Here is an 18,011-nt window from a genome sequence, read left to right as displayed (position 1 = left end):
CCGTTACAAAAGGCCCTTTTCAGGGCCACAATATGATTCTGTGTAAACTTTATAAGTTTCATGGCATAACGCATACGTATATGATGTCATTCATTTTTTCGATAGATCTATAAATTATGAATGAATTATAATGAGATTAGATAGATACTTATATTCGATATTCGTAGAGAAATATTTGGCGGAATGTATACACACTCATCCCCTTTTTATTATTTATTACGTTTATTGTCTCTATGTGTCCTCCGACTCTCTAGACTTTCAATTATGCTGTGATGGATGGCTCAGCAGACAGATATTACACCTACTTGCTCAGCTACAGCAATGTGTCACTTGTAACAACAACAACAACAACAACAATAGTTATCAAATAAGCTACGATTTCAAATATATTTTGGTTGGTTAGTTAACTCATTATTATTATTATTTATCATACATCGCACATCAGGCGGGTGATATTTATTTATTAATAATATGACTAATTAATATGTAAGTAAAGTAATATCAACACGCGCTCGCACTCCCCACCATGCCGATCGACGACGATACTAATGATACACGAACGCTATTGGTCGAGATACCGCGAGCGCGACGCTCGATCTTTAATCCCCTATTTCCCGTTCGCTGCGCTAACAAAAATAGCGATCCTAAAAAAATTTTTACATTTCCAGTTCGACTCTCGTACTGTAAGCATCTAACTAACTAAGTATATCACAATGCCACCCAAGACTAGCGGTAAGGCCGCCAAGAAATCCGGCAAGGCCCAGAAGAACATCTCCAAGTCGGACTCTAAGAAAAAGAAGAAGCATAAGCGCAAGGAGAGCTACGCCATCTACATCTACAAGGTGCTCAAGCAGGTCCACCCCGACACCGGTATCTCCAGCAAGGCCATGTCGATCATGAACTCGTTCGTGAACGATATCTTCGAGCGCATCGCCGCCGAGGCCTCCCGCCTCGCTCACTACAACAAGAGGTCCACCATCACCAGCAGGGAGGTGCAGACCTCCGTGAGGCTCTTGCTGCCCGGTGAGCTCGCCAAGCACGCCGTCAGTGAAGGCACCAAGGCCGTCACCAAGTACACCAGCTCCAAGTAAGCGTACGTCGTTCCTCGTACGTATGCGGTCTGCTGTCTTCTCAATACACTTTTAGTGTAATGGGTTTAGGTAGTTCGTATTGCGACGACACACGACACGCTTTGAGAGTGTGGTTTGTACATCAACCAAAAAGGCCCTTTTCAGGGCCACAAATACGTTCAGAAAATAATATAGGAAGTTTCTAACCGTGCATACGGTGTCAATCGGTCGATAAAAATCAATTAAATATAATTTGTTTACACATTACCAATCAACACGTATGTAATAATAATATAGGTTAGGTTCAAGTTACAATTAAATATATTACTCATGTATCCTCCAAAAGCAAGTGCAAGCACCTGATGATACTCCTCGGTACGGCGGTGTTTCACATTCCGAGCGTTTTTTTTTTTTTTTTTTTTTTTTTTCGACTTAAAATACGCGAGTGAACCGTTCTTAATATATATTTAATATGTCCGTGTCTCTCACGGAAGTTTTGTTATATTAAAATTGCTAATCAAGTTACAATTACTAAATAAGTTAGGTTAGGTTAGGTTTCGCGAAGTTAGGTTACGTTTGAGTTATGTAATTAAAAAAAAAAATATTATAATAAGTTAGGTTCGATCGAGTTAGGTCAGGTTAAGTTAGGTTCGATCGAGTTAGGTCAGGTTAAGTTAGGTTCGATCGAGTTAGGTCAGATTAAGTTAGGTTCCGCGGAGTTAGGTTAGGTTAGCTAACCTAACTCTGTCAAATATTGTTATTTTGAACCAGACCTAACTTAACTCTGCCGAATTTAATAAGCTAACTCCTAGGTTAGGTTAGGTTGAGTTAGCTAACTTAAATCGGTCACATATTTGTTAAAAATAAATATATATATAAAATGTAAGTAAGTATATAATAAAAAGTATTAATATTTCAACAATGTTATTGTAATCAGAAATCGTGTTTGTGAGAAAGGAAGAGGGGCATGGCATGGGGGACGGACGTGTATGTGAATTTTATAGACCTATCTCGCTCACACGGACACTAACTCCGTCCCTTTCCGACGACGAGCACATATAAAAGACGCTCGCGGGGCAATTTTTCGTTTATTCCCTCTCGTGACTCGTTAACGTAACGTACACGCGTATCGTAGTAATTTTTCGAAATGGCCCGTACCAAGCAGACCGCTCGTAAATCCACCGGTGGTAAAGCGCCCCGTAAACAGCTCGCCACCAAGGCGGCCCGCAAGAGCGCGCCAGCCACCGGGGGCGTCAAGAAGCCCCATCGTTACAGGCCCGGCACCGTCGCCCTCCGTGAGATCCGTCGCTACCAGAAGAGCACCGAGCTTCTGATCCGCAAGCTGCCCTTCCAGCGTCTGGTGCGTGAGATCGCTCAGGACTTCAAGACCGACCTGCGCTTCCAGAGCTCTGCCGTTATGGCTCTCCAGGAGGCCAGCGAGGCTTACCTAGTAGGTCTCTTCGAGGACACCAACCTGTGCGCCATCCACGCCAAGCGTGTGACCATCATGCCCAAGGACATCCAGCTGGCTCGCAGGATCCGCGGTGAACGTGCCTAAACCGGCACGGAGCTACGTCACCGAATGCAGTCTGCGCGAACGCATATACGGCGGTTACATTATATCTATTATATATTTTGTACCACGCGTTTTGCGCCTGGACATGCGAACGTGACGCTTCCGTCATATATATCAAAAGGCCCTTTTCAGGGCCACACATGATTCGAAAATTAACAAATGTTTCTTTGAACTAACACTGATAAACGAAGATAAATCGATCGATCACTATTAGTATACTATACTGGTGATGTAGTATACCTCTCTCTATATATATATATTATGTACATATACATATACAATTAACCGCGAAACACGAGACAAATAATAATATTATTTATTTACGAACCTGTTTCCAGTATAAGAATTTGTAGTGTAGTAAAATGGAAAGAAGGAAGGAAGGAAGGAAGGAAAGTGAATTAAATTCGTGATATGATATTACGCGCTAAGTATGTGAAGACATAATAATATAGATTTACCAAGATAGAAAATTCAAATTTTATATATCGACAAAATTATTACCACTAACTGAATGCTTACAAAAATATTAGAGGAGAATGAAATAGAGAGAGTTACACTCTTCCGTGAGCCGGTCGCAGTTATTGTAATAGTAATATGAAGTAGATATTTATTTAAATCCCCAAAATGAATGTAAATAACCATATCATATGAAATTATTTATCAATATTATATTAAGTATGTATATTTCATGAATGAATGAATGAATGAAAAGTAAATCAAAAAATATTAATGCTCCGATATCTCTAACCCCGTCCCCCGTCGCCCCGCAATAGGGTAAAGCGTATAAATATCGCACCAGGTCGTGGCTCGCCTGTTATTCCACTCGTGTCGACGCGCGCCGCAAGTCGTGTGTCGTGTTCCGTGTATTCTAATCTGAGAAGTCTAATCTCAACTAAAAGTCGCAATGACCGGTCGCGGTAAGGGAGGTAAAGGTCTGGGGAAAGGAGGAGCCAAGCGTCACAGGAAGGTGCTCCGTGATAACATCCAGGGTATCACCAAGCCCGCCATCCGTCGTCTCGCCCGCAGAGGTGGCGTCAAGCGTATCTCCGGTCTGATCTACGAGGAGACCCGCGGTGTTCTCAAGGTGTTCCTCGAGAACGTGATCCGTGACGCGGTCACCTACACCGAGCACGCCAAGAGGAAGACCGTCACCGCCATGGACGTCGTCTACGCTCTGAAGCGTCAGGGCCGCACCCTCTACGGTTTCGGTGGTTAAGCGCTCTGCTGCTTGCGCTGCCTGCCCGCCGCGCGCGACATCGTGTAATATGTACTAACGCATGTATTACCGTAGTACGCAAATACAAAAAGGCCCTTTTCAGGGCCGCAAATAATTCTATGATACCTACGCGATTACAATACAAAGTTTCAGTAGCGACACAGACGGACAAACAATCAATCGATCTATATCTCCAAAATATATATATATATCTATCTATCTATCTATCTATATCACTGTCAGTACATTTATATATAATGATATCTTACTTACCCCGCACCGCAAGTCCAATTTTCTAACTTGTAACAGCAAGCAGCCATCTCGTTCGCCGCTTCGGTGGTTTGACGCCAGCCCAGCTCTCTCTCTCTAAAACAACAATTATAATATGTACTTAATTTATATAGGTATGTACTTAGTTATTTTTGTTTGTTTTACAAGCAAAGGGCTTTAAAGTTGTTATTTAACCTCTTGTGTGCTAATAATAATATTGATACTAGAGCAAGCTAGATATATCTTTAAATCTTTAGATTCCGATCTCGCACATCATTGTGTACCTACGTCACAATTATTAATGTACACCAAGCAAATTTAACTTAACTTAATTATTAGTAAGTAGACCTTGCCGAATACAGCTTGTAGAATATAGGTATGTACCTACCTACCTATGTACTCGTATAAAATAGGCATAAGTACATATATAGATTAACCACCTCCCAGTACAGCATATTTCTTTCTCCCTCTCTTCAAGAATCATCCATCATCATCATCATCATCATCATCATTCATCATCATCATCATCTTCGCCTAGCATCTCGCATAGCATATCGACTAGCATCGCCCTAACCCAAACCTAAATAAGTAGGTATTAAAGTACATATTTTATATCATTATGTATGTATTAAGTACTCACGTTTTTCAAATCCATCCAATGTATTTCTCACACTTAACTCGCTCAATTCTTAGTTAGTTTTACTAATAATAACACCATATATACTTTTAAAACAATCACATGCAACCCGCACACACAGACACACCACCTTTTACATCACTCTCACCTGACACCTGTGAGGCTGTGACCTACTCTACTGATAACGACGAATTACCAGGATGAACTGCCCAATTAGGTAAAGGATTCGCAAATAGTGCATAAAACAGACAGGGACATCCACCATCACCTCACCCACTCCCCCATGAAAGGTAGGTAAATATAGAGAGACTGGACTAGAAAAAATATTAATATTAACTTAATTATATATATAAATAAATGGGTAACATACATGATAGTAACTCAGCAGTATGCCTAAGACTTCTCTCGTGTTCCTATGATGAATATAATTAAGTAAGTACATATAAATAAATATATCAACCTAAACAGATTCTTAAGTTCAACAACACACACTACTGTTTTATTTAATATTAGGCGTATTCAGATAATAATATCATACGTTAATGTATTATAAATACTTACGCCGGACCAAAACTAAATAAAATACCTGACCTAAACGAGATTCTACCTACCATGCCCGCACGCTCGCTCCGAGTCGAGTGTCGCGCTTTGTATGATCCTCGGTAGAAGAGAGTTGAGTTTAACCATGTGAGAATTATAATAATATTCATGATAATGGTGATATCGTAATTTATAATAGAACATAATTATATAAACGTAATATAAAATACCTATCCCGTTTTACATCGGTGTACCAACAGAGAGCAAACCGCTGAACGTAGTAGGCAATCCAAGTCGCGCGGTACGGCTGTTTTACGACAGTGAATACAACAAGTCAAAATAACATTATAACTATAATTTTCTACTATTGTTATTGTGTCACATATATCTATGGTATCTTCGCTTTTAACCGGAAGACACATAATAGTGTTAAATGTGATTTTAATTAAGAAAAATCACTTTTTAAACAGACCCGAGGTGTCCGCAACCTATAATACCAAAAGTAAAGTTACCTCATTCGTTTAACGCCGTTCCAAAACTTAAAACTTCTATTAAAATAGATATATCAATTCATAAAGAATATACATGTGCAATTTTATTATAATCATTATAATATAATTCACTATAAATTTAGTTTAATCATAAACGAGTAAGTGAAAAGTTGGAAGTGTTATTACGAGAAAACGTCCCGCGACATGAGGGTCTGCGTTACGGTTAAGCCGGAGTATATATATAATAGGTGGCGCCCCCAATAGGAGTGTTTAGTACTCGCCAGCGCAGCGCTCCGCTTACACGCGTCCGCTGTTCTCTCTCTTTGCGCAGATCGTTCGTGCGATTTACTAATTTGTAACTACACATCCTATTTTACTTTTTTTTTTAAATATGGCCGATACCGCAGTTGCAGCCGACGCTCCCGCCCCGGCGACGCCCGCGAAGAAGCCTAAGGCGTCCGCCTCCGCAGGCGCTAAGAAGCCTAAGGCGAAGCCCACCCACCCTAAGACGTCCGAGATGGTTAACAGCGCCATCAAGGAGCTGAAGGAGAGGAGCGGTTCGTCCCTGCAGGCTATCAAGAAATACATCGCCGCCCAGTACAAGGTCGACGCCGAGAAACTGGCACCTTTCATCAGAAAATATTTGAAGAGCGCAGTCGAATCCGGCGCACTCATACAGACCAAAGGCAAGGGCGCGTCCGGTTCGTTCAAACTGGAGTCGAAGACATCATCCGCCGGCAAGAAGCCCGCCGCGGCCAAGAAATCTAGCGCTAAATCATCAGCCGCCGCTAAGAAGCCCGCCGCAGCAAAGCCCGCTAAGGCTAAGAAGGCCGCCGCATCCCCGGCCAAGCCTAAGGCCGCCACGAAGGACAAGAAGGCCGCCGCCGCCAAAAAGAAGCCCGCAGCGAAGAAACCTTCCACCCCCGCCAAGGGCAAGAGCGCCGCCGCGCCTAAGGCCAAGAAGACCGCGAAGCCGCCGACCAAGAAGCCTAAAGCTCCCAAGCCGAAGAAGGCTGCGGCCGCTCCCAAAGCGAAGCCCGCCGCTAAGAAGGCTGCCTCGAAGAAGTAAGAAGACTGCGCCATATTGTCGTCGTCGTCCTTACATCGGTCGCGGTAGTAGTCGTGATGGTAGAGGAGATGTCGATTGTCGTTGCTATAAATATTATACGACGACGACGTGTCGCCTCTTCTCGACTCACGTCATACGCCTGTGCGCGTTATACGCACATCAAAAAGCCCTTTTCAGGGCTAACAAATGTATTCAAAGGTTCATATCGCCTCTGTTTCATTGCAATGAGCACATACAAGAGTCGATCGATCGATTGATTGATTGATCAACAAAAATCTAAGTTATAAACATACAACAATAGGTGTTCGGATCGGCATCGGAAAAAGTCGAATCTCAAGGCACAAAAGTCATCAATATGATGATGATGATCTCACTGATAGACGGATATATTAGATTAGGTTTTCATGAATCATGAATTTACACATAATATGATATGATGATGAAGTCTTACATTTCAAACAATATTTAGTTATCTATACACATACATACATACATACATATGTATATGCCTATAGATATAGAACTTACTTATAGAATATTTTGTTAATTTAATTTATTTATTGTTTTTATTTTATCTCTATCTCTCTCTAATTCGCGCTCTTGCACTCGGGGCGTTGATTGGTCGATCGGTCTCGTGTTATGTCGGCTCGTTATATCCCCACTATCAGCGCGCTCCGTGAGACTATATAGCTTAGGGCGCGCATGGCGAAAAAAAATATTCTTGTCCCGACTCACTCACGTGCAATACGTGCTCTCGTTGGTTCGTTCGTTGTGTGTAAACTAAACTTTAATCTCTTTAAACATGTCTGGACGCGGTAAAGGTGGCAAGGTTAAGGGAAAGGCAAAGTCCCGTTCTAACCGTGCCGGACTCCAGTTCCCCGTCGGCCGTATCCACAGGCTTCTACGCAAGGGCAACTACGCCGAGCGCGTCGGTGCCGGTGCCCCGGTGTACCTGGCCGCCGTCATGGAATACCTGGCCGCTGAAGTTCTCGAGTTGGCAGGCAACGCCGCTCGCGACAACAAGAAGACCAGAATCATCCCTAGGCATCTCCAGCTGGCGATCCGCAACGACGAAGAGTTGAACAAGCTCCTCTCCGGTGTGACCATCGCCCAGGGTGGTGTGCTGCCTAACATTCAGGCCGTGCTCCTGCCCAAGAAGACCGAGAAGAAGGCTTAAGTGTCCACACTTCTCTTCTGGCTACATCCATCTCTAGCGGTAGCACCCGGCGATTGGTGTGGATGTGTACATTTGTCTCGTGCGTACACCTTGTAACGCACGCGGCCTCTGTTATATTCCCGCCCGCCCGAGTGACCGTTACAAAAGGCCCTTTTCAGGGCCACAATATGATTCTGTGTAAACTTTATAAGTTTCATGGCATAACGCATACGTATATGATGTCATTCATTTTTTCGATAGATCTATAAATTATGAATGAATTATAATGAGATTAGATAGATACTTATATTCGATATTCGTAGAGAAATATTTGGCGGAATGTATACACACTCATCCCCTTTTTATTATTTATTACGTTTATTGTCTCTATGTGTCCTCCGACTCTCTAGACTTTCAATTATGCTGTGATGGATGGCTCAGCAGACAGATATTACACCTACTTGCTCAGCTACAGCAATGTGTCACTTGTAACAACAACAACAACAACAACAATAGTTATCAAATAAGCTACGATTTCAAATATATTTTGGTTGGTTAGTTAACTCATTATTATTATTATTTATCATACATCGCACATCAGGCGGGTGATATTTATTTATTAATAATATGACTAATTAATATGTAAGTAAAGTAATATCAACACGCGCTCGCACTCCCCACCATGCCGATCGACGACGATACTAATGATACACGAACGCTATTGGTCGAGATACCGCGAGCGCGACGCTCGATCTTTAATCCCCTATTTCCCGTTCGCTGCGCTAACAAAAATAGCGATCCTAAAAAAATTTTTACATTTCCAGTTCGACTCTCGTACTGTAAGCATCTAACTAACTAAGTATATCACAATGCCACCCAAGACTAGCGGTAAGGCCGCCAAGAAATCCGGCAAGGCCCAGAAGAACATCTCCAAGTCGGACTCTAAGAAAAAGAAGAAGCATAAGCGCAAGGAGAGCTACGCCATCTACATCTACAAGGTGCTCAAGCAGGTCCACCCCGACACCGGTATCTCCAGCAAGGCCATGTCGATCATGAACTCGTTCGTGAACGATATCTTCGAGCGCATCGCCGCCGAGGCCTCCCGCCTCGCTCACTACAACAAGAGGTCCACCATCACCAGCAGGGAGGTGCAGACCTCCGTGAGGCTCTTGCTGCCCGGTGAGCTCGCCAAGCACGCCGTCAGTGAAGGCACCAAGGCCGTCACCAAGTACACCAGCTCCAAGTAAGCGTACGTCGTTCCTCGTACGTATGCGGTCTGCTGTCTTCTCAATACACTTTTAGTGTAATGGGTTTAGGTAGTTCGTATTGCGACGACACACGACACGCTTTGAGAGTGTGGTTTGTACATCAACCAAAAAGGCCCTTTTCAGGGCCACAAATACGTTCAGAAAATAATATAGGAAGTTTCTAACCGTGCATACGGTGTCAATCGGTCGATAAAAATCAATTAAATATAATTTGTTTACACATTACCAATCAACACGTATGTAATAATAATATAGGTTAGGTTCAAGTTACAATTAAATATATTACTCATGTATCCTCCAAAAGCAAGTGCAAGCACCTGATGATACTCCTCGGTACGGCGGTGTTTCACATTCCGAGCGTTTTTTTTTTTTTTTTTTTTTTTTTTTCGACTTAAAATACGCGAGTGAACCGTTCTTAATATATATTTAATATGTCCGTGTCTCTCACGGAAGTTTTGTTATATTAAAATTGCTAATCAAGTTACAATTACTAAATAAGTTAGGTTAGGTTAGGTTTCGCGAAGTTAGGTTACGTTTGAGTTATGTAATTAAAAAAAAAAATATTATAATAAGTTAGGTTCGATCGAGTTAGGTCAGGTTAAGTTAGGTTCGATCGAGTTAGGTCAGGTTAAGTTAGGTTCGATCGAGTTAGGTCAGATTAAGTTAGGTTCCGCGGAGTTAGGTTAGGTTAGCTAACCTAACTCTGTCAAATATTGTTATTTTGAACCAGACCTAACTTAACTCTGCCGAATTTAATAAGCTAACTCCTAGGTTAGGTTAGGTTGAGTTAGCTAACTTAAATCGGTCACATATTTGTTAAAAATAAATATATATATAAAATGTAAGTAAGTATATAATAAAAAGTATTAATATTTCAACAATGTTATTGTAATCAGAAATCGTGTTTGTGAGAAAGGAAGAGGGGCATGGCATGGGGGACGGACGTGTATGTGAATTTTATAGACCTATCTCGCTCACACGGACACTAACTCCGTCCCTTTCCGACGACGAGCACATATAAAAGACGCTCGCGGGGCAATTTTTCGTTTATTCCCTCTCGTGACTCGTTAACGTAACGTACACGCGTATCGTAGTAATTTTTCGAAATGGCCCGTACCAAGCAGACCGCTCGTAAATCCACCGGTGGTAAAGCGCCCCGTAAACAGCTCGCCACCAAGGCGGCCCGCAAGAGCGCGCCAGCCACCGGGGGCGTCAAGAAGCCCCATCGTTACAGGCCCGGCACCGTCGCCCTCCGTGAGATCCGTCGCTACCAGAAGAGCACCGAGCTTCTGATCCGCAAGCTGCCCTTCCAGCGTCTGGTGCGTGAGATCGCTCAGGACTTCAAGACCGACCTGCGCTTCCAGAGCTCTGCCGTTATGGCTCTCCAGGAGGCCAGCGAGGCTTACCTAGTAGGTCTCTTCGAGGACACCAACCTGTGCGCCATCCACGCCAAGCGTGTGACCATCATGCCCAAGGACATCCAGCTGGCTCGCAGGATCCGCGGTGAACGTGCCTAAACCGGCACGGAGCTACGTCACCGAATGCAGTCTGCGCGAACGCATATACGGCGGTTACATTATATCTATTATATATTTTGTACCACGCGTTTTGCGCCTGGACATGCGAACGTGACGCTTCCGTCATATATATCAAAAGGCCCTTTTCAGGGCCACACATGATTCGAAAATTAACAAATGTTTCTTTGAACTAACACTGATAAACGAAGATAAATCGATCGATCACTATTAGTATACTATACTGGTGATGTAGTATACCTCTCTCTATATATATATATTATGTACATATACATATACAATTAACCGCGAAACACGAGACAAATAATAATATTATTTATTTACGAACCTGTTTCCAGTATAAGAATTTGTAGTGTAGTAAAATGGAAAGAAGGAAGGAAGGAAGGAAGGAAAGTGAATTAAATTCGTGATATGATATTACGCGCTAAGTATGTGAAGACATAATAATATAGATTTACCAAGATAGAAAATTCAAATTTTATATATCGACAAAATTATTACCACTAACTGAATGCTTACAAAAATATTAGAGGAGAATGAAATAGAGAGAGTTACACTCTTCCGTGAGCCGGTCGCAGTTATTGTAATAGTAATATGAAGTAGATATTTATTTAAATCCCCAAAATGAATGTAAATAACCATATCATATGAAATTATTTATCAATATTATATTAAGTATGTATATTTCATGAATGAATGAATGAATGAAAAGTAAATCAAAAAATATTAATGCTCCGATATCTCTAACCCCGTCCCCCGTCGCCCCGCAATAGGGTAAAGCGTATAAATATCGCACCAGGTCGTGGCTCGCCTGTGATTCCCGCTCCGGACGCCGCGCCGAGCGCACGCGTGCTTTACTGAATACCGCTCGCTTACCGCCGCGTCGAGCCTGGCTCCGCGTGCATCGTTCTCTTACGCCCTGCCACGTCGAGCATTGCTCCGTGTGCCTGTGTGTGTCAGCAGCTTAGTGCTCTTAGTGATTTGTGTGAATACGAAGTAATTAGTTACGAAATGGACGAGTGGAGATAGAGACTCTAAGTGAATTTAGTATATAGTGTTTTTCGATAGTGACGATATTAGTTAGTTAGTTTGTAAGTGTAAATATTGTGTTCGATAAAATGGATGTAACATTGCAAGGTAAGATTAGGGCCAAACTAGCCTCCCAAGGTGTGGACTGGGATCTGGTTTGGATGGAGGTCCAAAAGGAGGTGGAAAACAGTGTACAGTCGAATTCAAACTCGCAGGTCGAGACAGTGGCAGATGTCACAACTAAAGGCGGGGTGGTGTTCACCGAACCCCCCAGCTCTCCGGCATATGTGCCAACGTACCAGGTAAACCTGCCTACATCAAATGTATTTAGTACGCTCCCTGAAGAGGAGGAAATTAGCTCCGAAATGGAGATTGAAGTCAGGTCAAGCACCTCTGTGGATTCATCATCTTCCTCGTCCGAGAGAGACGTGCTAGGTAAAGACAGTGAAATAGCCCGCGAGCTTAAGGCCCGGCGAAGAAATAGGAAAAACAAGCAAAAGGCAAATGGTACCGTCCCCCCCCTGACGGAAATAGGTAAGTCTCAAAATGTAGACAATAATGATAAGAAAAATGTCAGGGACAGGTCCCCGGCGGACGCGAGGAGGTCATCGCCCTCCCCCCCCCCTGCCGCGGCCCCTTCTCCCTCCCCTCAGGATACTCAACCCCTGCCTCTGGGTCAGGCAGGGGCATTGACCCAGGATGAAGTTGTAAGTCAGGGAGGCGCGTCTCCCCCCTCCCCCCCCAGCCCGGCAGCCCCGAGCCCTCAGGTTTTACTAGCTAGAGCAAACAGTAATGATATTGTAAATGATGAAATGGAGGTGGAGACCGCAAAGAAAGAAAAGCGGCCCCCAATTATTGTAATTAAACATAAAGGTAGGTGGAATCACTTGTCAAGGGAGGCTAATAGAATAAAATTAAATTTTGTCAAGGCAGTGATGGCTAGGAAAGGCCTAGTCCTATACACACAAAATAAGGGACAGTTTAGGGCCTGGGAAAAGCTCTTAGGTAAGGGGTACTATACTTATGCCCTAGATGACGAAAAGAACATCAGAGTCGTTATTAAGGGGCTTGATGTAGAGTTAGATATTGATTTTATAAAGGAAGATTTGATTGAGCAAGGTTTCCCGGTGATAAGTGTGCACAGGATGCACCGAAATAGGGATAAGTCAGCCCTTAACTGTGTGTTAGCAGTATGCGAGCGCACTCCAAAAGGGCTAGACATTTTCAATGTTAAAGCTGTATGTGGACTAAGTGGGGTGATAGCAGAGCCCCCAAGAAAGACGGGCTATGCTACCCAGTGTTATAACTGTCAGGGATGGGGACACTCATCCAAATACTGTAAGCTGGACCCGCGTTGCGTCGCATGTGCAGGCGAACACGAGTCTAGGGCGTGCCCAAACAAGGATGAAAATGGGAAAATTAAAGTACCCGTTAAGTGTGCGAACTGCAACCAAGACCATACAGGAAACTACCGTGGATGCTTGGAGTGTCCCAGACCCAAGCGTAGGGTGATTTGGGGGAATACCCATAATGGGGAATTACCCAAAAACACCCAAGACGCTACGATGACAAATGACAGAGACTTCCCTACAATAAGGAAGCCCAAAAAGTCCTGGGTAAATACCCAATTTAGTCAGGCAAACCCCAATCCCAGCGCGGAAATGGAGGCGATGATTAACCCGCCCAGTCGGGCCCCAGGGGTGAGGGATTCCCCCTCGCAGCCTGACAAACTAGCAGACATGGCAGACTTAAGTCTGCTGATCGATCTAGCGACTAAAGTAGACATTACACAGGTACGGCAAGTAGCTGCTGAGCTCAGAAGTGTTTCTGAACCCTCTCAGCGACTTAGCATCATGCTCCTACATGAGGGGCTGTTCAGGCAACTCAAAAACTTTATTAACCCTTAATGGATAGTATTCCTTCTCGAAACTTACCCACTTCAAATGCTAGAACAGCCCCGCGCTCCCTATCCCTAGGAATATTCAATGCTAACAGTATGAAAGACAAACGCGAGGAAATCAGTAGTCTCCTTAGGGAGCATAATCTAGACGTATTTCTTATTCAGGAAACTTTTTTAAAGCCAGCCCATAGAGACCCGAAAATAGCCAACTATAATATTATTAGAAATGACCGAATGGGTGGCAGAGGGGGGGGGACTCTTATTTATTTTAAGAAAACCCTTCACTGCTCACCTATTCAGTTGCCAAACCTAGAAAACCTGGAAATCTCAGCCTGTAGGCTAGCTATGACTGGCCACCAAGCTATAACCCTGGTATCAGCTTATCTCCCGCCTTCAAAGGCCGTACTGAGGTCCGATTTAGAGAGTGTCTTTGGGTTGAGTGAATCAGTCATTGTGGCTGGCGATCTCAACGCAAAGCACGCTCTGTGGAACTGTAGTGCGACTAATGTAAATGGTAGGGAGCTTTACAAACTTACATCATCAGCGAAAGATGCTGACTTATTGAGAGTAGACATTATAACCCCATTAGAGCCCACTCACTTTCCACCCGATGTTGGTAAAAATCCTGACATATTAGACATTTTCTTACTCAAGAATGTTGCCTTGAGATTCCGTTCAATTGATGTTATTCATGCTATGACCTCAGATCATAGACCCGTTATTTTAGGACTGGGTCCCTCTCCGTCAGCCACCCCTGACACTAAGCTGGTCACCGACTGGGACGGCGTCAGCAAGGAGCTTGCCGGAGAGGACTCAGACTTAATAAAGAACCTCCCGACAAAAATTTTGTCTAGAGAGGACACTGACTATGCTATCTCCTATCTAACGACAGAGTTATCTGATTTGATGACTCGCCACAGTAAACAAATTACGGATGAGGCGGATTATAACAGGTGGAAGTTGCCGCTTCAACTACAAGAGTTGAAAAAACAGAAAAATGCCGCCGTAAGGGCCTACGATATTTGTCCCTCACCCCAACATAAAGCTATTGTTAATAAGATCACTAAAGATTTTAGGAAAGGTGTGAGGGAATTTAGGAACGATAGATGGGAAAACTTACTTAATGAAATTTCTCCAAACCATCAGGCTTATTGGAAACTCATTAGATCCTTTAAAATAGATACAATGACCCAATTGCCTCCATTAACCATTCCGGATGCGCCCCCAAATCACCCTCCAGCCTTCTCTGATACGGAAAAAGCCGAATGTCTGGCCTCCAGTCTTGAGGCCCAATGCTCCCTGAGCAAGGAGCCTCACGACCCGGAACGCACGGCGGCGGTTGAGAAGGAGGTGCGTGAAAAGTTAGTGCTTCAACCTAGTAGCCCAATGATAAGGGCTACCTCCTTTACAGAAATAGGATTCCTAATTCGCAAACTTAAGATTAAAAAGGCTCCAGGGGCTGACGGGCTACCAAATAGGTTGCTGCGCGCCTTCCCTGAAAAGCTCATCCACTACTTAGTAGACGTATTCAATGCAGCACTGTTAAATAGCCACTTCCCTGCGCAATGGAAGGTGGCGCACGTAATTGGTATACATAAACCAGGTAAGTCAAGGATCTATCCGACTAGTTATAGACCAATTAGCCTATTAAGCTCTTTAGGAAAGCTCTACGAACGAGTAATACAATTAAGAATAGGGGAGTTCATTCAAGAGAAACAACTAATCATAAACGAACAATTCGGATTCAGAACTGGACACTCATGCACCCATCAGGTCCACCGTATGACAGAACATATCTTGTACTGGCTGACCGGCTGGAAAAAATCGGTCCCCACTGCTGCCGTCTTTCTCGATATCGCGAAAGCGTTCGATAAAGTATGGCACAGTGGGTTGATCCTAAAACTCTTCAGGTACAGTCTCCCGGACCGCTTGGTACATTTGATTAATGACTTTCTACAAAACCGTGGGTTTAGATACAAAGTGGAGGGGTCCTTGTCCCCCCTACACCCCATCAATGCCGGAGTCCCTCAAGGCTCCGTGCTCTCTCCGGTACTATTCACGCTCTTTGTTAATGACGTGCCAAGGATCGCCGAGGTCAACTACGCGTTATTCGCGGATGACACGGCGATCTTTGCCACGTCAACACGTCCAACGAGGTTGGCCTCTCTCCTCCGCCAAGCCACTGACTCCCTTGGGAACTGGTGTCGGGAGTGGAGGATTGAGGTAAATCCGGAAAAAAGCGCTGCCATGTTGTTTAGTAGAAGGATGCACTACTACGAGCAAATTGAAAAGCATGGGCATATTGAGCTTTTTGGCCAGCGGATACCGTGGGTTGAGTCAGCCAAATACCTCGGAGTAACGCTGGACAGAAAGCTCAATTTTGGGGAACACATCAAGTCGGTAAGGAATAAAGCTGTCTTCTATGTGTCAAGACTGACCTGCCTGGTGGGGGCCAGGAGCAAGCTCTCCTTAAGGAACAAAATGACCATATACAAAACGTGCATAAGACCTGTGTTTTCCTATGCCAGCGTGGCCTTTGCACATGCCTCGCAGGCCAAAATTAGGACCTTACAAACTGTTCAGAACAAGTTCCTGAGGAGGGCTGCTGGTGCCCCCCACTATATTAGGAACATTAGGATACATGCCGATTTGAGCATGCCCTCCATAGCAAAGTTCTTTCAAGAAAATTCTAGGCGTTATTTTGACAAGGCGGTACATAGCTCAAACCCCCTAATAGTTAAAGCAGCAAAATACGACCCAATCCCGGGAGTAACGAAAGATAAACGTAGGCCAAGAAACGTGTTAACGGACGAGGACGATATTTTCACCATCACAATTAACATGGAAAGGGAATGTGATGAGGAAGCAAAAGCCGCAAATAATAAAGGACATGAATTTGATGAAGGTAGAACGTACCTGCCAAATTTATCGGAAGGTGAGTCACTGTCTCTGCCTAATATTGCCATGACTAGTGAGGGTGGTTCTCCCCCCCCACCGCGTTTACCCTGCTCTCTCCCATATCAAGTGTTCCACCCCATCCGACCTCCATCTAAATCTGGGCATATGCCCAAAAACTTAGTTTAAAAATAATTACACTGTGTATCCAAGTTAAGATACTATAAATAGTTTATGTGTGTATAAGTGTAAGGTAGCGGGAGGCGTGGCATGGGCGGGGCCACCACCGCGGGTTGGTGGAGGCGCGGCCAATGCCGCGTGTCCATCCTTTTGTCCATCAATTGTCTATCAATTGTCTATCAATTGTCTATCAATTGTCTATCAATTGTCAAACGCTCGTTTGCTCGTATGTACGCTCGCCACTAGTGTGTATAGTAATAAACTGTTTGTTGTTATGTAAAATGTAATCCTGGAAATGTATAAAAACTCTCAAAATTGTTTGCAAAACTATTATTATAGGGATTTTTGTTTGGATTTGACTTAATTCTAATTTCTAATTTAAAATTACAGTTATGTTGTAAACAATTAAATAAATATATGTAAATATGGTCTTGTAAAATATAGCTCATGAGAATTGTTAATATAATTTGAAAGCTAAAAGTTAGGTATTAGCTTAGTGTTAGGTTATTGTAAATATTGTATTGTATAAATAGTTAGTATTAGGTTGAACTAGCTATAAAAAACTTTTGCCTTTAGGGTAATGAGTAATAGGGCCGGATTTTTCCGGCCGACTCAGATTTCCATTTTAAAAAAAAAAAAAAAAAAAAAAAAGGCTCGCCTGTTATTCCACTCGTGTCGACGCGCGCCGCAAGTCGTGTGTCGTGTTCCGTGTATTCTAATCTGAGAAGTCTAATCTCAACTAAAAGTCGCAATGACCGGTCGCGGTAAGGGAGGTAAAGGTCTGGGGAAAGGAGGAGCCAAGCGTCACAGGAAGGTGCTCCGTGATAACATCCAGGGTATCACCAAGCCCGCCATCCGTCGTCTCGCCCGCAGAGGTGGCGTCAAGCGTATCTCCGGTCTGATCTACGAGGAGACCCGCGGTGTTCTCAAGGTGTTCCTCGAGAACGTGATCCGTGACGCGGTCACCTACACCGAGCACGCCAAGAGGAAGACCGTCACCGCCATGGACGTCGTCTACGCTCTGAAGCGTCAGGGCCGCACCCTCTACGGTTTCGGTGGTTAAGCGCTCTGCTGCTTGCGCTGCCTGCCCGCCGCGCGCGACATCGTGTAATATGTACTAACGCATGTATTACCGTAGTACGCAAATACAAAAAGGCCCTTTTCAGGGCCGCAAATAAT

General features: G+C 43.8%; 5 protein-coding genes across 5 annotated transcripts; all 5 read left to right on the top strand.

The window, feature by feature from the left end:
• Positions 1 to 552: 552 nt before the first annotated feature.
• LOC134803140 (histone H2B) lies at positions 553 to 1,091 on the top strand. The gene has a single exon (XM_063775846.1). It carries the CDS (start codon positions 714 to 716, stop codon positions 1,089 to 1,091), a length of 378 nt encoding a protein of 125 aa, XP_063631916.1. The 5' UTR covers positions 553 to 713.
• A 1,086-nt stretch (positions 1,092 to 2,177) lies between these two features.
• LOC134803164 (histone H3) lies at positions 2,178 to 2,628 on the top strand. The gene has a single exon (XM_063775868.1). It carries the CDS (start codon positions 2,218 to 2,220, stop codon positions 2,626 to 2,628), a length of 411 nt encoding a protein of 136 aa, XP_063631938.1. The 5' UTR covers positions 2,178 to 2,217.
• Positions 2,629 to 6,191: 3,563 nt separating this feature from the next.
• LOC134803161 (histone H1C-like) lies at positions 6,192 to 7,114 on the top strand. The gene has a single exon (XM_063775866.1). It carries the CDS (start codon positions 6,192 to 6,194, stop codon positions 6,867 to 6,869), a length of 678 nt encoding a protein of 225 aa, XP_063631936.1. The 3' UTR covers positions 6,870 to 7,114.
• A 531-nt stretch (positions 7,115 to 7,645) lies between these two features.
• On the top strand, positions 7,646 to 8,046 carry LOC134803169 (histone H2A). The gene has a single exon (XM_063775872.1). The coding sequence runs from the start codon at positions 7,672 to 7,674 to the stop codon at positions 8,044 to 8,046; it is 375 nt and encodes a 124-aa protein (XP_063631942.1). The 5' UTR covers positions 7,646 to 7,671.
• A 687-nt stretch (positions 8,047 to 8,733) lies between these two features.
• LOC134803165 (histone H2B) lies at positions 8,734 to 9,272 on the top strand. The gene has a single exon (XM_063775869.1). The coding sequence runs from the start codon at positions 8,895 to 8,897 to the stop codon at positions 9,270 to 9,272; it is 378 nt and encodes a 125-aa protein (XP_063631939.1). The 5' UTR covers positions 8,734 to 8,894.
• The last annotated feature ends 8,739 nt before the right edge of the window (positions 9,273 to 18,011 follow it).

The sequence above is a fragment of the Cydia splendana genome, chromosome 26 (assembly GCF_910591565.1).
Source record: "Cydia splendana chromosome 26, ilCydSple1.2, whole genome shotgun sequence".
Taxonomy (NCBI): Eukaryota; Metazoa; Arthropoda; class Insecta; order Lepidoptera; family Tortricidae; genus Cydia; species Cydia splendana.
This window is presented reverse-complemented; position numbering and strand designations above follow the sequence as displayed.